The 23,419-nt window shown below is 46.4% G+C and overlaps 1 protein-coding gene across 11 annotated transcripts in view; it reads right to left on the bottom strand.

The window, feature by feature from the left end:
• Positions 1–23,419, bottom strand: part of SHANK2 (SH3 and multiple ankyrin repeat domains 2) — a 412,049-nt gene that overhangs the window by 229,499 nt on the left and 159,131 nt on the right. The window contains exon 1 of one of the 11 annotated variants that reach the window (XM_069965189.1): positions 6,533–6,660. The exons of the other annotated variants lie outside the window; for them this stretch is intronic. Coding sequence (XP_069821290.1) covers positions 6,533–6,569 — 37 coding nt within the window. The 5' untranslated portion in view covers positions 6,570–6,660. Of the gene's footprint in view, positions 1–6,532; positions 6,661–23,419 lie in introns of those variants that run through there. 11 annotated transcript variants of the gene reach the window in all.

Genomic DNA, 23,419 nt, shown 5'->3' with positions numbered 1-23,419 from the left:
CAATGTGCTATGTCACTCAAATGCAGCTTTGGTGCATTAGCCAAACTTGGCTCTGCTACACTAGATGAACTCGGCACCAGATGAGCTCACCGCTGCTGGACTAAATGTACTCGGCCCTGCTAGATCAGACAACTATAACTCTGCTGCACTAGACAGGCAGTGAATGTAGTGATTCCTCAGTCCAACCGCCCATCTCTCTTCTGAACAGCACAACAAGCAATAATCCTGCAATATAATAAGTTCCCCAAGTCGAGATAGAGAGAGCAATGTAATGGATGTGAGCGGCATCATCCCTATGGCTGGTGATATAAGCCTACTGTGCAGCACATAATCACTCCTCACAGCGAACGTCCTGGGGAAAAAGACAAATCGCTCTACAGGATGGACGCAAAACCTGCAGCCTCATCAGTTCTGCAGAATGTCGGCCAATGTCTTATTCTATAGAGAACAAAACGTACATGGCCGGGCAGGGCACACATACCATAGGGGGGCCGCTGTGGCTGCCATGGGGCCTGGTGGAAGAAGAGTAACATAAACAAGTACTGAGAGTCTTTACCTAACTTCAGTCCTTGGTCACACCGCCCTGTAAAATCAATGATTTCTGCTATCAGTAGATGCCCAGGTGCCCTGGTTTTAAGACAAACCCTACCCCCATTTCTTTGGGTCTGTGCAGTAAGGTCCATTAGGTGCATGGTGTCGGCTAAGGGGGTTTAGGGAGCCTTCACAAACCCCGGATCCGCAGCGGATCCATTGCCAGTTCTTTCCTATGAGAATACATACTCGCAGCAGGATTGGCTGTGAGAATGTAAGTTAAAGGGGTTATCCAGCACTACAAAAACATGGCCACTTTTCCCCCTCTCTTGTCTCCAGATTGGGTGGGTTTGGAGCTTAGTTCCATTGAAGTAAATGGAGCTTAATTGCAAACCACACCTGAACTGGAGACAAGAGAAGCGGAAAAGTGGGCATGTTTTTGTAACGCTGGATAGCCCCTTTAACCCCCCGCTGACCGGAGCATACATCACCTCTTTCCCGCTCCGGCTTGCTTCGGGGGTTCCTGGCATCTGCACGTCCTGCTCAGCCAATCAGTGCGATTCCCTGCCGCAGCCACTGATTGGCTGAGCAGGATGTTCTGCCGAGAACGCCCGAAGCAAGCCGGAGCGGGGAGGAAGTGATGTATGCTCTGGCCGCCAGGAGGTTAACTTACATACTTCCAGTGGGATGTTAAGCGAGTACGTATTCTCATAAGAAAGAATTGGCAATGGATCTGCAGAGGATTTTGCTGAGAATTCGCAGAGTGAAATCTGCTGCGGATCCGGTGTGTGTGTGAAGGCACCCTAACAGGGTATTCTAGCAAAAAAAAAAAAACTTTTTCTTTCAAATCAACTGGTTTCAGAAAGTTATATAGATTTGTTATTTACTTCTATTTAAAAATCTTAAGTCTTTTCAAACTTATCTGCTGCTGTATGTCCTACAGGAAAGGTGTATTCTTTGCAGTCTGACACAGTGCTCTCTGCTGCCACCTCTGTCCATGTCAGGAACTGTCCAGAGCAGGAGAGGTTTTCTATGGGGATTTGCTGCTGCTCTGGACAGTTCCTGACATGGACAGAGGTGGCAGCAGAGAGCACCGTGTCAGACTGGAAAGAAGACACCACTTCCTGCAGGACATGCAGCAGCTGATAAGTAGTGGAAGACTGAAGATTTTTAAATAGAAGTAAATTACAAATCTTTATTACTTTCTGAAAGTTGGTATGAAATGAAAAAGATTTTCACTGGAGTACCCCTTTAATCCTAATTCTCCTGTTACCAGCCACCTTGTGTTTCTCACCTCAGTTATTTAAAGAACTACATAAGGTTCAGGAGGAAAGTGTTTTTAGTAAGAACTGAACTCAGAGGACAAGAGGACACAGTGAGAGGTTAGATGGGGGGTAAGATCAGAAACAACGGTCTAGCAAGACTTGTCAGAGCGACCTTGTCCCGCTGGACCGCTGCCTGGTTGTGTTATCCAGTGCCTCATCCCTCCAGGGCCTCTGTATCGCTCCGTCTAAACGCTGATCATTATAAAAAAAACATTGTTCATTCAAAATCGTTAATCGTGCGATCGGGCGAATTATCGCTCCGTGTAAAAGTACCATTAGTCAACCCAATCCTGAACAGAGAGAGAAAAAAACTTTTTATAATGTCCCTGGAATTCTCACGGACATCTTACGCGTCACCCTGAAACGTCAGATGTTTAGATAAGTGAGGTCCGTGTGCTAAGACCCCCACGATAGCTACAGCTTAGCACTGTGCCCCTTAATTCTTGCTAGACTCCTCTCTGAAAGCCCAGCCAGTGGTATAGGATTTAGACAGTCTCATGGACTTCTTTAGAATCTGTACACTGCTGGCAGAGTGCCTGAAGCCTAGAGCTTTAGCCCCATCACTGTAGCATTTGGTGGGGCTTTCAACACCCGCACCCCTACCAATCACAACTCTCATAGTGACATGTGAAAGGCTTGTTGAAATCTGACAATACTCAGGTTTGATTCCAGTGATATCCACTAAATGTAAATGTTCATCCTATTCAGCTATACCTGCTCGCTCTTCCTCTGTTTGGGACTAGGCTTCCGGCTGACGCTGCCTGTCAATCAAGCAGGGATAAGGATGGGGGAGGGGGAGGGAGGAGGCATTACAGCCCTCAGGGGAACGCCTCTCTGACTCTTTGCACAGGAGAATCAAAGCATTCTTCTATGTTCTGGAAGTACAGATGGATATATGGAAGGTACCATGTGTCTTCCTGTACTAACATCTATGTAAGAGTCCTATTACATGGAGCGATTTTTAACGATTAACGATCGCAAACGAGATTGTTTATTGTTAACCTGAAATCGTTCCCCATATTACACAGAACGACGGTCGTTAGTTACGATCGTTGTTGTGATCGTTACTATAATCGTTTACTCCGTCTGATCCCAGCAAAACAACGGGCAATGTACAATCACGCTGTACAATTAGAGAACATTATGCGGAACTTGAGCCAACGAATGTGGAGTTACAGCAAACGATTAACGATAATTTTAGGTTCAGATCTAAATCAACAATATACAAACAATTTTTCGATCGTTGCCTGCAATTACACAGAACGATTATCGTTCAAATTTGAACGATATAACGATTTTTGGCACTATAATTGTCCGGAACGATTATTGTTCAAATTTTCGTGCTAACGATCGCATTTGAGTGATAATCGGCTCGTGTAAACACAGCGAACGATCAAGCGACCAGCGAGAAATCGTTCATTTTGATCTTTCAACATGTTCTCAAATCGTCGTTGGTCGTTCACAAAAAATTTGCAGATCGCTTCGTGTAAACAGTCTTTCACTGATTTACCCTATGTGTGAGATGGGCGTAAGCAATTTTATAACTGTCGATTTTTTCTAACGATTATTCTAACGATTTATTCGTCTAAACGCTGAATGTTATAAAAAAAAACAAAACAAATTGTTTCTTCGAAATTGTTAATTGTTCGATTTGGCGAATTATCGCTCTGTGTAAGTGCAGCATAATAGGGCACTAACAGTGTCAGCAGTTTGGAGTGTGAATTGCAGCTTATTCTGTTCCTCTACACTGACCAGCTTAGCCCTGCTACATGCTGTTTGCTGTCCTGACATAATGGGAGTTGTAGTTTTGTCACAGGTTAGAGGACCCTGGGCTAAACAATATGAAAATACACTATTAAAGAAGAGCAGATTTCCTGAAATTTGTTTAGGAACCAAATTGATCGATTTATGGGACCATGCTGAGAAGTGTATGACGTTCTCAGGTCTCTAGTATCGTAAGGTCAGCGTCAGCTCGGGGATGGGTGTAAGCGGGAGACAACTCATCCGAAACGAATCCCAAAAGATCGGAATTCTGGAGGAGAATCAAAATAGATTGGATCCGGATTTACTAACCTCTATATGATAAGTCTATGCAGAGTGATGACGTTCTCGTTCACCTTCTCAAGTATCGTTATTTATTAGTCATAAAACGGGGACAAGGACGCTGACGCTTTTATCACCTCCGGGGACTTGCAAGGTGGCGACCTCCAGAGCTGCTATTATTGTAAGCCCAGAGGGAAGGATAGTGATGGTTACAGAATCTTCTTAAGGAGTGGTGGGCGCGGGGCGCAGCCGCCCAGTATAGATGTGTCATAATCACACCCGGCAGGAGATTGATGACTAAGGAGTCATCAGAACCACTTCACCTCTAAGTGATTAATTTCAGTTTGGCTATGCATTAAAAAAAACCTCAATAAACATATAGAAATGATGTCTCCATCTGATTTCATCCCTGCTCGCCATGTAAATCAATCACCACTCGCTCCTACAACACAAGTGTCACTCGAGACATCGGAGGAGGTTGGATCTCTTCCAAATCATCTATAAAAGAAACCCTGAGATGTCGCAGCGAATGGAGTAAACTCCACTACACTCTATACAGCTGCTGTGGAACTACAAGGACCAGCAAGCTGCAAGGAAGCCAGATTAGATGCTGAAACCAACTCCTTACCTGTTACAGAGGTGCGGTGGAACTACAGGTCCCAGCATATTATCAGATACTGTAAAGCTGTTGTAGGAATACAGGTCCCAGCACGCTCCCATTAACCCTTTCAATGCAAGTCATCTGAAGCCATACTATCTCCTGCCATCTATTAACCCATATTGTGGTGTCCTTACAATCCTCAGAGGTCAAACCTGTGGTAGGACTACAGATCCCAGCATGCTACCATTAACCCATTTCATTGCAAGGTCATTACTGTAATCAGAGAAAAGGAGGGGAACTACAGGTCCCAGCAAGGAGTCCTTATGATCACCTGAGGTCATGTAATCAGATGCGGCACAGCCATTGTGGAACTACAGGTCCCAGCATGAAGTCTTATCATCAGATACTGCGCAGTAATTGTAGAACTACAAGTCCCAGCAAGATGCTATAAAGCGTTATTATAATGGTGTTATTGGCTATGGAGCTGTTGTGGAACTACAGGTCCCAGCAAGCTGTTAATAGCTCTTTTCATTGTAATCAGAATGGGTGTCACAGTGGCTGCTGTAGAACTACAAGTCCCAGCAAGCTGCTATAAGCTCATATGACAAGATCCTAAATCAATGCATGTCACAAAGCTGCTGCTGAACTACAAGTCCCAGCAAATAATTCTCCTTTTTCATTCTAATCACAATGTCACAGAGCTGCTGCTGAACTACAGGTCCCAGCAGTCACTGGAGATCACATCATCAGATGCTATAGAGCTGCCAGAGAACTACAGATCCCAGCAAGCAGCCTCATTATAGTCACAATATATCAGATCACAGGAAATTACAGAGCTGCTGTGGAACTACAGGTCCAAGAAAACTGTTACTAGCCCATTTTATTATAGTCATGTATTAGATGGCAGAGAGCTGCTGCAGGACTACAAGTCCCAGCAAGCTGCTATCCATCCACATCACAATATATCAGATCAAAGAGCTTCTGAAGAACTACAGGTCCCAGCAAGCTGCTATCTGTCAACATCACAATATATCAGATCAAAGAGCTTCTGAAGAACTACAGGTCCCAGCCAGCTGCTATACATCCACATCACAATATATCAGATCAAAGAGCTTCTGAAGAACTACAGGTCCCAGCAAGCTGCTATCTGTCAACATCACAATATATCAGGCCACACAGCTTCTGTAGAACTACAGGTCCCAGCAAGCTGCCATCCATCCGCATCACAATATATCAGATTAAAGAGCTTCTGAAGAACTACAGGTCCCAGCAAGCTGCCATCCATCCGCATCACAATATATCAGGTCAAAGAGCTTCTGAAGAACTACAGGTCCCAGCAAGCTGCTATCTGTCAACATCACAATATATCAGGCCACACAGCTTCTGTAGAACTACAGGTCCCAGCAAGCTTCTATTAGCCTATATCACAATATATCAGGTAAAGAGGTGCTGGAGAACTACAGGTCCCAGCAAGCTTCTATTAGCCTATATCACAATATATCAGGTAAAGAGGTGCTGGAGAACTACAGGTCCCAGCAAGCTTCTATTAGCCTATATCACAATATATCAGGTAAAGAGGTGCTGGAGAACTACAGGTCCCAGCAAGCTTCTATTAGCCTATATCACAATATATCAGGTAAAGAGATGCTGGAGAACTACAAGTCCCAGCAATCAGGTGTACAAAGCACTCATGTCCCTGTTTGTCCCCAGCTCAAGTCACCAAATGCTACTGAGCAGTAATGGAACTACAGGTCCCAGCATGCTACAACTGGGGTTTTGTGTCCATGATGGGAGTTGTAGTTCCACACTGATCTGTAGACACTCACACATACACCAGGTTGGAGGGGACCCCCCTTCCCCTGCATGAATCTAGTTCCCATTCAGAAATCAGCCTCCTCACTACAATAGAGTCTTCCCCAGGAGCCATATGTCCCTCACCGTCCCGTAAACTACACTAACTGCGTCCGTGTGAAGTTGAATGTGGATGAGTGCTGGTCATCGCCCCGCTCCCACGCCGCCAGGCGCCGCTTACCTTCCTTCTTCGTGAACGCACTGAACAAAGACTTCATGTTCCTGGGATGTGCGGAGCCCTGAGAGCGGCCACTATCCCGTCCGGTTCAGCTGCCCGCAGCCTACATAGAGGAGCAAGTTCCCGGGAAGGAGTGCGGAGGAGCGAGTATTGCCGGGCATGTAGCAGCCCGCACTCCGCTCCCGCGCCCACCCCATCTCTGTGTGTCAGGAGCGGCGGCGCGCAGACTGAGGAGACGCGGCAACATCTCTCATCCCTCACAGAGACGAGTCATGTGAGCAGCGCGGGTCCTCCGCCACTACAGGGAGAGGATCACTGAGGGGAAGGAGAGGACCACTGAGAAGGAGAGAACCACTGAGGAGAGAGAGAGGATCACTGAGGGGAAGGAGAGGATCACTGAGGAGAAGGAGAGGATCACTGAGGAGAGAGAGAGGATCACTGAGGGGAAGGAGAGGACCACTGAGGGGAAGGAGAGGACCACTGAGAAGGAGAGGACCACTGAGGAGAAGGAGAGGATCACTGAGGGGAAGGAGAGGATCACTGAGGGGAAGGAGAGGATCACTGAGAAGGAGAGGATCACTGAGGGGAAGGAGAGGACCACTGAGAAGGAGAGGATCACTGAGGGGAAGGAGAGGATCACTGAGGAGAAGGAGAGGATCACTGAGGGGATGGGGAGTATCACTGAGGGAAAGGAGAGGACCACTGAGGGAAAGGAGAGGATCACTGAGGAGAAGGAGAGGATCACTGAGGGGAAGGAGAGGATCACTGAGAAGGAGAGGATCACTGAGGGGATGGGGAGTATCACTGAGGAGAAGGAGAGGATCACTGAGGAGAAGGAGAGGATAACTGAGAAGGAGAGGATCACTGAGGGGACGGGGAGGATCACTGAGGAGAAGGAGAGGATAACTGAGAAGGAGAGGATCACTGAGGAGAGAGAGAGGATCACTGAGGGGAAGGAGAGGACCACTGAGGGGAAGGAGAGGACCACTGAGGGGAAGGAGAGTATCACTGAGAAGGAGAGGATCACTGAGGGAAAGGAGAGGATCACTGAGGGGAAGGAGAGGATCACTGAGGGGAAGGAGAGGATCACTGAGGGGAAGGAGAGGATCACTGAGGGGAAGGAGAGGATCACTGAGAAGGAGAGGATCACTGAGGGGAAGGAGAGGATCACTGAGAAGGAGAGGATCACTGAGGAGAAGGAGAGGACCACTGAGAAGGAGAGGATCACTGAGGGAAAGGAGAGGATCACTGAGGGGAAGGAGAGGATCACTGAGGGGAAGGAGAGGATCACTGAGGGGAAGGAGAGGACCACTGAGAAGGAGAGGATCACTGAGAAGGAGAGGATCACTGAGGGGAAGGAGAGGACCACTGAGGGGAAGGAGAGGACCACTGAGAAGGAGAGGATCACTGAGAAGGAGAGGATCACTGAGGGGAAGGAGAGGACCACTGAGGGGAAGGAGAGGACCACTGAGGGGAAGGAGAGGAACACTGAGGAGAGAGAGAGAGGATCACTGAGAAGGAGAGGATCACTGAGAAGAAGGAAAGGATCACTGAGGAGAAGGAGAGGACCACTGAGGGGATGGGGAGTATCACTGAGGAGAAGGAGAGGATCACTGAGGGAAAGGAGAGGACCACTGAGGGGAAGGAGAGGATCACTGAGGAGAAGGAGAGGATCACTGAGGGGAAGGAGAGGACCACTGAGAAGGAGAGGATCACTGAGGGAAAGGAGAGGATCACTGAGGGGAAGGAGAGGATCACTGAGGGGAAGGAGAGGATCACTGAGGGGAAGGAGAGGATCACTGAGAAGGAAAGGACCACTGAGGAGAAGGAGAGGATCACTGAGGGGAAGGAGAGGATCACTGAGGAGAAGGAGAGGATCACTGAGGAGAAGGAGAGGATCACTGAGGGGAAGGAGAGGATCACTGAGGAGAAGGAGAGGATCACTGAGGAGAAGGAGAGGATCACTGAGGAGAAGGAGAGGATCACTGAGAAGGAGAGGATCACTGAGGGGAAGGAGAGGATCACTGAGGGGAAGGAGAGGATCACTGAGGGAAAGGAGAGGATCACTGAGGGAAAGGAGAGGATCACTGAGGGAAAGGAGAGGATCACTGAGGGAAAGGAGAGGATCACTGAGGGGAAGGAGAGGATCACTGAGGGGAAGGAGAGGATCACTGAGAAGGAGAGGACCACTGAGGAGAAGGAGAGGATCACTGAGGGGAAGGAGAGGATCGTTGAGGGGAAGGAGAGGATCACTGAGGGGAAGGAGAGGATCACTGAGGAGAAGGAGAGGACCACTGAGGGGATGGGGAGTATCACTGAGGAGAAGGAGAGGATCACTGAGGGGAAGGAGAGGACCACTGAGGGAAAGGAGAGGATCACTGAGGGGAAGGAGAGGATCACTGAGGGGAAGGAGAGGATCACTGAGAAGGAGAGGACCACTGAGGAGAAGGAGAGGATCACTGAGGGGAAGGAGAGGATCACTGAGGGGAAGGAGAGGATCACTAAGGAGAGGACCACTGAGGGGATGGGGAGTATCACTGAGGAGAAGGAGAGGATCACTGAGGGGAAGGAGAGGACCACTGAGGGGAAGGAGAGGATCACTGAGGGGAAGGAGAGGATCACTGAGGGGAAGGAGAGGATCACTGAGGGGACGGGGAGGATCACTGAGGGGACGGGGAGGATCACTGAGGGGACGGGGAGGATCACTGAGGGGACGGGGAGGATCACTGAGGGGACGGGGAGGATCACTGAGGGGACGGGGAGGATCACTGAGGAGGAAGGAGAGGATCACTGAGGGGAAGGAGAGGATCACTGAGGGGACGGGGAGTATCACTGAGCGGAAGGAGAGGATCACTGAGGGGACGAGGAGTATCAATGAGGGTACGGGGAGTACGGGAGGGAGACGGCCACACAGTGAGGATGCCACTGATACTAGGTGGGCACAGGGAAGACACGCGTGCAGAGACCTCCATAGTGACTGCATGCCTCCTGTGTGTCTGAAGATGGACACTGATTCGGAGGGCATCACCACCACAGAGGGGCAATGACCAGGAAAGCATCATAGCAACAGAGGGGTGCTGACCAGGAGGGCATCACCACCGCAGAGGGGCGCTGACCGGGAGGGCATCACCGCCACAGATGGGCACTATAGCAAATCACACAAATGACCCATGTTCATTACCCTAAAATTAGGACCTCTAATGCTGCATTTACACAGAACGATTATCGTTTGAATTTTCGCGATAACGATCACATTCGAGCGATAATCGTTCCGTGTAAACACAGTGAATGAACAAGCGACGAGCGAGAAATTATTCATCTTTGTCTTTCAGAACGTTCTCAAATAGTCATTGGTCGTTCGCTAAAAAATCGCATATCGCTTTGTGTAAACAGTCTTTCAAAGATGCACCCTGAGTGAGATGGGCTTAAGCAATCTTAAAAACGATCGCAATAACGATTTTTCTCCGTCTAAACGCTGATCGTTATAAAAACCAAATTGTTGCTTCAAAATCTTTAAACAATCAATTGGGCAAATTGTCGCTCCGTGTAAACAAAGCATTACTTCTGTGACTGGATTTTTGTGCTTTATTCTGATTGCCGTTTGGACATTTTAAGGGTTAGTTTTTGGATTTCTTTAGCCATAATGGGTCTATTCTGTGCCCATTCTCCTTAAATAACATAGGGGACACTTACTAAGGGGTCCGATGTGTGCCATCATTCTAATGTGGGTTGGCGTTTGTCTTGTTCCAGTATACTGTGTGTGATTTATGGAAAAGTCGCACTGTCATAGTAAATGCGTCCAAGTAAAAAGCCACAACTATATTCACCTGATACTGACCAGTCACAGGCCTGCACCACTTCTTTTTTTTTAAAGTCGTAAATGATAAATTGGCTGCTTATGCCGGATTATGCAAATTGTTTGGTAAATACTCAAAACAGGCAAATAAAAAAAAAAAAGTTACATCTAAAAAATATTGGCCTGTTGAATGCTGGTTCAAAAATAGAAATCGAAATATTCACCTTAAAATTGGAGCAAAGCTCTTGATAAACTTCCCCCATAGTCTTTATGGGTCAAATTTTTCCAATGTGGAAAGAATAATCCGTGACATGCCATTTATTGCCATGTTCGGGTAGCGGGGAGGTGGATTGGTCCAGGAATCCATCCATAGGAAAGGGTTAGAAAAAAGGGTTAGGGTAAGGACGAGGGTTGGCCTGTGTTTGGGTAGTAAGTTGCAGAAATGTGGAAAGCTCAGTCCATCTCAATGAGGCTGCTCTTGCATCAAGGGCATGGATTTCTGCACCTTCCATACAAATTAATGGGCCCTTTGCAGTAGATTTTGTTGCAAAAAGTCTTGCATGTGAATTCACTCTAACAATAAGAACGCATTCCTACATGCGAGTAAAGGCATGTGGCCAAAACGACTCCCCACTTGTTCACGAGTGGTAACGCAATGTTGGCAACAATCCTGGCAATCAGGCAGCCATTGATGATCATGTGTGGGGTGTGTTTTCGGCCACACGTGTTCCTTGGTATGTGAGAACACTGTCTAAAACCAGGTGGCAAAAAAAAGTAATGCTCACCTTCCCCAATCCTGCACAGCAGCTGCCATTTTAGCGATTTGCATCCATTGCTAAATGGTGTTTCCTGGTGTCTGTGCTGCATCAACCCCATAGAAACAGTCATTGGTTTACAGGGGTCACCGCTGTGGTCAGGGTCTGGCTAAATGGGCAGTTCCTGTGGGGTTGAAGTACTGTATCACTGGACCCAGAAAGCAGTGGATCAGGGAAGATGAATATCACTTTTTTTTAATAACACCCTCAGTCAATTAAAAAATTTCTTCTGGGGATGGACCCCTTTAATTATATATTTTATTATACAAAGGAATCCTTGAAAAAACTACAATGTACAGTATATAGTCAACACTCCATATTGGAAAACCTCAGCCTAGAACTCCTGATGCCTAATGTGACCTATGTTCCAGCAAGATGGAATACATGGGATGCAGGAAATTTATTGTGTGCTTTTAGATGATTTTAATTAGGGATGGTCCGAACCCGCTCGGCATCAGATTCCGGCTGTCTGCCTGCTCCGTGCAGCGGGCGGATACAGCGGGAGGACCGCCTGGAAAACTGGGATACAGCCTATGGCTATGGCTGTATCCCAGTTTTCCAGGCGATCCTCCCGCTGCACGGAGCGGGCAGACAGCGGGAATAATTACCGAGGGTTCGGGTTCGTACGAACCTGAACCGAACTTGGTTCGGACCATCCCTAATTTTAATGAAAACTGTCTAGAACAGGGGTGTCAAACTCAGGCCCTCCAGCTGTTGCAAAACTACAATTACCATGCCTTGGCAGCCAAAGCTTTAGCTTGTCTGACAATGCAAGCCCGGACTGACTATCTGGCGTACCAGCAAATTCCTGGTAGGCCACCCACATTGTCAGCCATGTACTTTTACACGGAGCGATTTTTAACAATAAACGATCGCAAACGAGATTATATATCGTTAACCTGAAATCGTTCACCATATTACACAGGGCGATAGTCGTTAGTTACGATCATTACTAAGATCGTTTACTCCTGATCCCAGTAAAACAATGAACAATGTGCAATTACACTGAACGATTAGTGAACAAATGCGGAACTTGCGTTGATTTTAGGTTCAGATTTAAATCACTGTATGAACGATTTTTCGATTGTTGACTGCAATTACACAGAACGATTTTTTAAATTCGAACGATTTAACGATTTTTCGCACAATAATTGCCCCGTGTACTAAAGCCCTAAGGCTAATCCACAAATTTACAGATGTCAGGAGAAAAGATCACTCTAACTGCATTTCCAATTGTCCGATTTCCTTGTTCTTGGAAAGATAAGCTGCTGACTTAGATGTCTGGTAGCAGCTTTCTCCTATGCTCCCCTAGCCCATTGTACATGCGTATGGGGATGGGACAGATCACCGTCAGGAAAACATCTGTTCATATCTAGAATATATGGCTAAGCCCACACATGAGATTAGCCTAAGGCTGGCTATATATTCCATATATAGAACAAATGTTCGGCTGACAATAAGTTCTCTAGATCCAAAATACAATGTATGCTCAGCAAGGAAAGGATGCAGGCCCGGACTGACTATCTGGCTTACCGGGCAAATTCCCGGTAGGCCTCCCAGATTGTCAGTTAGTGGGCCGCCTGCCCCATTGCACATTTCTATTATGTAGAGGGAGAAGTGACGGAGCCGTGGTCGCAGCATTATACCTCCGGCCACAAGGGGACGCTCCCTGTTGCCTACTGAGGATGGGATTACCTACATGATTTACAGGGGAATTGACTACTGGGTGTTGGCATTGCCTACAGGGGTCATCAAAGGAAGGGAGAAAACTCCGGCCAGACACTTCAACAACAAGTAGATAGAACATGTAGATTGAAATGCAACTTGGCTTATTCTTCTCTTTCCAACATCTGCCATCAGGGACCAATTGGGAGCCCCCATTCACCTGGTCCATAGACATTTCCTCTAAATACCCATACTATAAAAAAATCATCACTTGACCTATTCTTACCTCTTATATTCATAGTAGACAACAATAAAAGACACGAAAAACATGGATACTCAAGTAGAAGGCTGGAGTGGGACCATGGAGATCAGTAACACAATGCTGCGTATCTACACTACGGCATCTCTGTACAGTATCAGTCACTGTAAACCATACAATGCACCGACTTGACCTACATTTCAACATAAAAGGATCCGGCGGCAATTATCTCCCCCACAGTAATTATGGGAAAATGCGGCAAGAAGGTGGGAAAGAGGAAATTATTTATAAGCAAACAAGCCGTGAGTTGTGGATGTCAGGAAGTGTGACTGCTAGAAGACGGGGATGCGGGGAAATCATCAGCCGGGGCCCCAGTCATCTTTAGACTCAATGAACGTGTCAAAGCCGATTAACCACCAGATTCCTGATTCCTCCAGATGGTGGAAAATGAATTATTTTAACTGCGACAAAGAAATGTTAAGTATTTTGCATCGTAAAGGCGATGTCTGCGGCTTATATATACCCAACATGGAGAAAAGCCCCCGGAGACCATATGTCATGTATATCCTATCACAAACCACACCAGTACTCTCCATGGCTTCCCTGTCTCTGCACACCCTTGTTCCATCTTTATAATTCTGCAGCCAAAGCGCGGCGGTGTTGCCCATGTGTAGCTCTCCAGTAATTCAGCTATAAGTCAATGGGTCTCTATAAAACCTGTTCTAGTACTAGAATATAGAATCATTGTAAAATCTTGGGTTCGGAAAAAGAAGAAAAATAGAAGAAAAAAAACTTAACTGTCAACGTTACCCATAGCAACCAAGTATCCAAAAACATTGAGGAAAGTTGACATCCTGCGGCAATTTTCCTAGATATACTGTAGGTCTGCACTGGTAGAGGCTATTAATGAATAACAGCACAACGCATTTCAACCCCAAACTGTGATCTTCATCAGGTGACGTACAAAAACAATGGTGGGAAATGACTTTCAAAAAGAGTCGAGGACATGTTAAAAATTTTAAGATATGTTAACATGTTTTAATATAAAGAGCATGCTCCCAAAGGACTCTGAATCATGACTAGTGTGTGATGGGTCATGAAGGACAAGGGCTGCATGCTTAAAGGGGTTATTTCAAGATGAAAAAGTGATGGATCTTGCAGACAGGGTATAAGTGGGGGTCTGATTGCTGGAATAAATTATAATAAATCTATTGGACTGTGAAAGCCCTGCCCTCTCCATTTTATTTAAAGAGACTCTGTCAGTATGATTATGGTGTCCTATCTCAGGGTGGCGTAAACTAGTGACAGAGAAGCTAAACTGAATGATGTATCACTTACATTGTTCTGTGCAGCTAATCCAGAGATCTCCTCCTGAATAACATGGACAATAAGTAGTCCTCTCCATTATGTGCATGTGCTCAGTAGTCCTGGATATTCATGAGAAGCAGAAAACTCTGCCCACCAGCTGCTGATTGGAAGTTATCTACCCATGCTGTGTATAGGCAGTCAACTGTTAATCAGCAGCTGCAGGGTGAGGACAGGGGTGTGCGGCAAGAATCCTATTCTCCTGCATATTAGGAGAACGGCTGAACAGAATGATGTAAGTAATACCCCGATCTGTTCAGCATTTCTGTCACTAGTTTATGCTGCCCTCATTTAAGGCGGAATAAACATAGTGACAGATTCCCTTTAAGTGTTGTGGATGGTGCAAAACAAGCATGCACAATGTCTTCCAGCTATTTTTTCTCACCAAAGAACTGGTGCAACTCTCTCTCTGAAATAACTGCACATAGTAAATGCAGTGGGTGTGTTTGCTTCAAGCCCCACCCACTTGACAAGGTGGGTGTAAATCCTTGAAAATTCGCACATTTTGTCACTTTTCTATGCCAAAGACTGTTGAAGGTCGCCATGCATTGTACTTAGCTATCCCCGGTAGATCCACAGACCATGAATAAAGTAGTGCCAGCAGCCAGCCGCTCCATTCAAACCAGAAGTCAGGGTCCCATTCAGGAGATCACGCTGAAGAAATAATGTTGCATGCACCAAAAACCATGGTGCAAATGTGAATAGAGCCTAAGTCTGTAATAATAATAATGGCTATTTAGTCTGGGGGATGCAGTCACGTTACATAAAGAATACACAAGAGCTTCACATGGGTTCAGTCGGCAATGCATTCCCTGATTTTCCAGTATGAGGACAGCAGGTAATGCGCTCATTTACATATACGCCATAAATGTGGATGTACACAGCCTAATGATTGGCACTTAAGGAGATCACAGATGTATGTAGGAGGAATATTCACAGAAGCCATCTCCAGCATGAAGCATGCCAGTGCACTATCCTAATGGATTAGCCGAGCATTCAGACACCAAAATATCACCCCCCAAAGCTGACACTTAAAATAGGTCAGAAAGAAGAAAAATCCTAATACTAGGAGGTGAATGCACATATATAGGATACAGAGGTAGCACTGCTGGCCTGTGGGTATTGTCCTGTCATAATGTGATGGTATAATTGGAGGAAGACGGGGGGGGGGGGGGGTCCTAATCACTACCAAACCTGTTACAGTACTGATTCAGCAATCCATCATCCTCACTGGTTTTCCTTACGCATTGTCACCTGGCTGACCAGGGGTCTGCAGTATGGCCGCCCACACAACCTAATGCTGTGGTGAATGGGGTGACCAACAAGTGGCTGTAACTGTAACACAGTGACCCCATTCACCTACCTGTTATAATGCAGGCGATCACTGCAGTGAGAACGCTGCACCCATAGACACTGGATCGGTGATAAATCTGGTGAGCGGGCAGACAAGTATTACAAGTGTTACAATTTGGGGGAGACATTCCTTGAAACCCGTCTGTTTGGGGAGCTGGACACCATGAGAGACAACACATCTGTGGCTGCAGGATGTCCTGTACATATCACTGAGCTGTTAGTGTCCCTCATATCACTACTAGGGGTGACTGACTGCCATGTCATCAGGGAGCAGTGTGTTCTCCCCACATCATCAAACCAGCAGAGGGCAGTGTGTCTCCCACATCATCACAAAAGCAGGAGGAGGCTGTGTGTCCTCCTCACATCATCAAACCAGCAGGGGGCAGTGTGTTCTCCCCACATCATACACCAGCAGAGGGCAGTGTCCCCCCCCCCCCCACACACACACACTGTCACACTAGCAGGGAGCAGTATGCCCTAACCACATCTTCACACCAGCAGAGGACAGCGAGCTCTGTCCACATCACAACACCAACAGGGGGGAATGTATCCTCTCCACATCAGCAGAGGGTAGTGTGTCCTTCCTACATCATCACACCAGCAGGGGTAGTGTCCTAACCAAATCATCACAGCAGCAGGGGCAAGTGTGTCCTAACCAACTCATCACACCAGCAGAGGACAGTGTGTCGTTCCCCACATCATCACACCGGCAGGGGGAAGTGTGTCCGCCACATCACCACTCCAAAATGGGGTGGGGCAGTGTGTCCTCCACATCATCACACCAAAAAGGGGCAATGTCCCCCACACACACACATCATCACACCAACAGGGGGACAATGTGTCCTCCAAACATCATCACACCAGCAGGGGGCAGACTGTACTCTCTATATCATCACACCAGGAGGGGGAGGTGTGTCCTAACCACATCATCACACCAACAGGGAGCAGTGTGTCCACCCCACATCATCATACTAGCAGGGGGCAGAGTGTCCTCCCCACATCAGCAGTGTGATGCTGAACAGCTATGATGCCCCCCTAAAAGTCTATCAACTAGGGGAAATGTCATTGAGTGCATTATAGCAGTCATATATATATATATATATATATATATATATATATATATATATATATATATATACACTCACCGGCCACTTTATTAGGTACACCATGCTAGTAACGGGTTGGACCCCCTTTTGCCTTCAGAACTGCCTCAATTCTTGGTGGCATAGATACAACAACGTGCTGGAAGCTTCCTCAGAGATTTTGGTCCATATTGACATGATGGCATCACACAGTTGCCGCAGATTTGTCGGCTGCACATCCATGATGCTAATCTCCCGTTCCACCACATCCCAAAGATGCTCTATTGGATTGAGATCTGGTGACTGTGGAGGCCATTGGAGTACAGTGAACTCATTGTCATGTTCAAGAAACCAGTCTGAGATGATTCTAGCTTTATGACATGGCGCATTATCCTGCTGAAAGTCGCCATCAGATGTTGGGTACATTGTGGTCATAAAGGGATGGACATGGTCAGCAACAATACTCAGGTAGGCTGTGGCGTTGCAACGATGCTCAATTGGTACCAAGGGGCCCAAAGAGTGCCAAGAAAATATTCCACACACCATGACACCACCACCACCAGCCTGAACCGTTGATACAAGGCAGGATGGATCCATGCTTTCATGTTGTTGACGCCAAATTCTGACCCTACCATCCGAATGTCGCAGCAGAAATCGAGACTCATCAGACCAGGCAACGTTTTTCCAATCTTCTACTGTCCAATTTCGATGAGCTTGTGCAAATTGTAGCCTCAGTTTCCTGTTCTTAGCTGAAAGGAGTGGCACCCGGTGTGGTCTTCCGCTGCTGTAGCCCATCTGCCTCAAAGTTGGAGGTACTGTGCGTTCAGAGATGCTCTTCTGCCTACCTTGGTTGTAACGGTTGGCTATTTGAGTCACTGTTGCCTTTCTATCAGCTCGAACCAGTCTGCCCATTCTCCTCTGACCTCTGGCATCAACAAGGCATTTCCGCCCACAGAACTGCCGCTCACTGGATGTTTTTTCTTTTTCGGACCATCCTCTGTAAACCCTAGAGATGGTTGTGCGTGAAAATCCCAGTAGATCAGCAGTTTCTGAAATACTCAGACCAGCCCTTCTGGCACCAACAACCATGCCACGTTCAAAGGCACTCAAATCACCTTTCTTCCCCATACTGATGCTCGGTTTGAACTGCAGGAGATTGTCTTGACCATGTCTACATGCCTAAATGCACTGAGTTGCCGCCATGTGATTGGCTGATTAGAAATTAAGTAGTAACGTGCAGTTGGACAGGTGTACCTAATAAAGTGGCCGGTGAGTGTATATATATTATATATATATATCCTTAAACAGGATTTCAGTTTAAAAAAAACCCATACAAACAATGCATCTAATTATAAACAGGCCACAACAGGTTCCTTTGCGGCAGATATTGAGACCCCTCATTTACCATTGTGTGGGCCCCCTCGGCTATAGTATTCAGCCATAGAAGCCCTATGTAAATGAATCACTATAAAAATGCTTCCAGAGAAAAACTGAGGCCAGCGACGCCAGGTTATCTGGAGGTGTTATTGTTCCAAGTAACAAATCCCACTGAGTGAAAACTTCTTTATGCGTAGGTGGACGGCCGGGGAAACAACACAAAGGAGAAGCCAGATTCTGAGGAGAAACATGGCGGGCACATTTGTTAATACATGAAGCTGAGAATTTATCACAGTGGCTTGTGGTATACCTGCCGCATCCTCAGATGCTTTTGGCTATCAGGGCCTGATGGGAGTTGTAGTTTGAGAACAGATTGGGGAACACTGGCTGACATATAAGATGACTGATCTGTGATTTGTGTATTATAAGTTATAGATAGTTATGAAGCTGATCTATACTGTACATGACAGATCTTGGCGGCTCCTAGGAGCCCTGTTTATCAGCCCATTATTCCGATTCAGCAAAGATTTTGTTATTTTAAGAACTAATTAAGCCTGAACGTCTCGTGTAACCTTTAAGTGTATATCTTCTCAGGCTGACTTGGCAAAGGCCATTATCACCAGGATCTGCGAAAAGGCACTAAAATAAGGGCGGTGAGAGCGTCACGACTTATGTGGTAAATATACAAGGCGTTAGTATCAGCTGTATACGTATGCTATGAATACGCTATGTAAGGCTGGTGATTGGGGGCCCCCTATATAATGTGTATGGAGGGCCTCCCTATATAATGTGCATAAGGCCTCCCCGCACAATATAGATGGGGGCCCTTTATATTATGTGTATGGGGTCTCCCTATATAATGTGTATGTGCCCCCCCCCCTCATATAATGTGTATGGGGGTCTCCCTATATAATGTGTATGTGGCCCCCACTATATAATGTATATGGAGGTCTCCCTATATAATGTGTATGTGACCTCCCTTTATAATGTGTATGGGGGCCTCCCTATATAATATGTATGTGGCCCCCTATATAATGTGTATGTGGCCCCCACTATATAATGTATATGGAGGTCTCCCTATATAATGTGTATGTGACCTCCCTTTATAATGTGTATGGGGGCCTCCCTATATAATATGTATGTGGCCCCCTATATAATGTGTATGGGGGTCATCCTATATAATATGTATGGGGGTCTCCCTATATAATGTGTATGGGGGCCTCCCTATATAATATGTATGGGGGTCTTCCTATATGATGTGCATGGGTGCATCCCTATATAATGTATATTGGGGGCCTCCCTATATAATGTGTATGGGGTCTCCCTATATAATTTGTACGGGGGTCTCCCTATATAATGTATACGTGGTCCCCTATATAATGTGTATGGGGGTCTCCCTATATAATATGTATGTGGTAATGGTGATGTCTGGTCCCCATCAGTGTGTGGCTCCCTCATGTTTACCTCCCATGGCTGCCATTTCACCTGGGTCTCCCCCTCCTGCCTGTTTCTTTGTGGGGTACGCATGCACTCCCTCCTGGTTCTTAAGGAGCCAGTATGCACGCCCAAAACTTGTCCCCAGCCAACCGCCTTCGTGCCCCATCTATAAATACATAGGCTGGGCAAAGTCTCTGCCTAATCCTCTGTACCATATTGCCTCTCCAGTGTTTGGCCTGGTGACTATGACCTTGTGCTGCCTGCCCAGACCTCTACCCATACCTGGACCTGAACCTCTACCTGGACCTCTCCCTATACCTTTACCTGGACCTGAACCTATCTCTTCCTCACCTCTCAATGCTTTGCACTGCGACTCTCACACCAGGACCACTCTCAGAGGTAGCCCTGTGCAGCAAAGAAGCAGAAAATACAATAAATGTAGCTCTCTCCTAGCACAGTATAGTCTGTATATGGTGTCTGTTTATCATCCTACAGTACATGGAGCTTGTACTTTGCTGACCTTTATATAAATGAGTGCTCCTCACACCGGGGTCATATACCTGATAATACCCTAACTGCCCCACAGTCATTATGGGCTGGTACATGTCCTGATGGGTCACCCTCTGCTCCACATAAACCACTCACTAAGTATATATACTGATCTGTACTTTCGTGGATTATCCTGGATACGCTAAAACCTTTCATGGATGCAAGACTACCCACAGATGTGAACATGCACCAAAACAGAACCCTCTGCACGCACGCACATGGTCCCAAGTCACCAGATGGATGACACTGTTCTAGTCCAAGTCCCTGTCAGAAAGGGGTTCTGTCTCTTTAAAGGAACGACTCTTCATGATTGGTAACATATGCGATGCTTGATGGCTGCAGAATAAGCTTAATCCTATTCTTCCACTCTGTTGCACAGGAGGAGCTTCACTAGTCTTGAACTTTCCTGTTACACAGCAGGAGGGTTAGTTCACTTACACTTGTGCAGTTTCCAGATCACACACTTGGCTTGTTACTATCCCTCTTAGCGCCATCATACCACTCCCTCTGTCAGACCTGGATGGATAGGTCTCAGGGCAGTGAGCTGATTTCTTCTACTTAGGACAACCACCTCTGTCCCTGACAGTTCCCGACATGGACAGAGGTGGCAGCAGAGAGCACGGTGTCAGACTGGAAAGAATACACCACTTCCTGCAGGACATCCAGCAGCTGATAAGTACTGGAAGACTGGAAATTTTGAAATAGAAGTTACAAAATCTGTATAATTTTCTGGCATCAGCTGATTTGTAGGAAAAACATTATTCCACACAGTACTCATTTAAAGAGGTATTCCAACTTTTAATATTTATCCTGTAGATAGGGGATAAGTGTCTCACTATAGGCAGTCTAAGTGCAGAGACCTCCTGTGATCCTGAAAACAGGCACTTCTGAATGGAGTAGTGTATGCAGGACACTGACTTATTATATTTCTATGGAGCGATTGGTCAAATACATAGCTGGGCTTTCATCTGCAACTTCCCAATGAATAGAGCTGTGGCATGAATGTGTGACCTGCTCCATTTCAAGGTGAGACTCGGGTGCCCAATATGTAGATTGCAGGGGGTCCGGCAGTCAGCAGATCCCCCTGGGATCACACACACTTATACTGTGGATCAGGGGAAAGCATTGTACATTGGAGTATCCCTTTGTGACTACAAGTTCCAAGCCAGGTTTTATGGGCCAACAGCGCATGCATGGACGAGAAGTTTTAGGGAGATATCACATTGGCGGCTGGTGAGCTTGGCTGGAATCATCACGCTGAGGCCAAGCATTGCATAGGTTTTCTAATAAATCATAACACCATCTGCCATTGTTTTTGATGGTTATAAAGGGGTACGCCGATAAAAATCTTTTTCTTTCAGATCAACGGGCTTCAGAAAGTTTGTAATTTACTTCTATTTAAAAATCTAGTCTTCCAGTACTTATCAGCTGCTGTATGCTCTGCAGGAAGTGGTGTATTCTTTCCAGTGCTCTCTGCTGCCTCCTCTGTCCATGTCAAGAACTGTCCAGAGCAGGATAAGTTCTCTATGTGGATTTGCTAGAAATGTGGACAGTTCCTGACATGGACAGAGGTGGCAGCAGAGAGCACTGTGCCAGACTGGAAAGGATACACTACTTCCCACAGGACATACAGCAGCTGATAAGTACTGGGAGACTTGAGATTTTTTAATAGAAGAAAATTACAAATCTATATAACTTTCTTAAAGTTGATTTGAAAGAAAAAGATTTTTGCTAGAGTACCCCTTGAAGAGGCTTATGTCGAACCTAAAGGAAAATGTCCGGTCTCCCTAAAGAATTGCCACAATCCCTCCAGTGACCGACTGGGGTCCTCAGACTAGCAGAATATGGAGGACACAAGCCATCTCTCCATACGCTACCATGCGCTGCACAATAATGCATATAATCTCATGAGGTTGCAGCCTCAGACTATTTCGAGCGTGATTACCACATAATTTGTGATGCCATGGCAACCATTGGAACTTCAGGCCAACCCAGAACTTCCATATCCTTGGGTTACATCTTCCTCCGAAGAGTTTTCTGCCACATTAGATAGAACCAAATTGTTTGCCCAGCTGTAAACAATTCTTGTAGTTATAAGTATTAACCCTGCGGGCGCTAGGAATGACCTGCCCCCGGCCTGAGAGCGGAGGACTGAGCAGAAAAGATAGAGAAATCCTGTATCACCCCCAGAGCCTGGCCATCGGCCGGAGGATGGCGCCAATGAAGAGTGGCCATGTACGCAGGCAGCAGGGCAGGGGTTAATAGGAATCCAGGGCAAGTGTGGATAATACTCAGCTAATTTTAAACATGTTCTTCTTCCATCAGATAGAAGGCTCAAAGCGGAAAACTGCTCGCCTGTGCGTCTCGGGAAGCAGATGTTTTTTGTCATTGCGTATCATGTCGCCGGAGCCACATTAGGAGTTACAGTCATTATTTGTATTTCAAGTCGTGGGATTTTATAGCCTGGAGCCGCCGCATGGTGAAGAGAAGCCATGCAAGGTGTGTGCACTCACCAGACCTTACATTAGAGGAACATATAGGGCCACACTGAGTCTGGGCAGCTGAGCGGATTTCTATTTATATATATATATATATATATATATATATATATACTTCTGATAAAATGAAAAACTCCTGATGCCTGAAATCCACAACTCTGCCTCTCATGTAAGTGAATGGAGAAGAATGTTCGACTGCAACCTCACATAAAATAAATCTTCATTAAATTTGAAGTCTTCCAGTACTTGCTGCTGCTGTATGTCCTGCAGGAAGTGGTGTATTCCTTCCACTCTGACACGGTGCTCTCTGCTGCCATCTCTGTCCATGTCAGGAACTGTCCAGAGGAGCAGCAAATCCCCATAGAAAGCACTGTGTCACACTGGAAAGTATACATCACTTCCTGCAGGACATACAGCAGCTGATAAGTACTGGAAGACTTGAGACTTTTAAATAGAAGTAAATTATAAGTCTATATAATTTTGACACAAATTTATTTGAAAACCCTTTTCTCCGGAGTTTCTCTTTAAAACTTCTTATTGTTCAGCATGCAGGCAGCACGGTCCTTCTCTTAAAACGCAGCCTGATTTTAGCGGAATCAATGGAGCCGCGTCACACTGGGTGGTGCCGAATCCGGTCTACAGTACATAGAGCCAGGTTGGTACACAACAAAAAAATGTTGCCGACTTCAGTAAC

Source organism: Dendropsophus ebraccatus, chromosome 4 (genome assembly GCF_027789765.1).
Source record: "Dendropsophus ebraccatus isolate aDenEbr1 chromosome 4, aDenEbr1.pat, whole genome shotgun sequence".
Lineage (NCBI taxonomy): Eukaryota > Metazoa > Chordata > Amphibia > Anura > Hylidae > Dendropsophus > Dendropsophus ebraccatus.
This window is presented reverse-complemented; position numbering and strand designations above follow the sequence as displayed.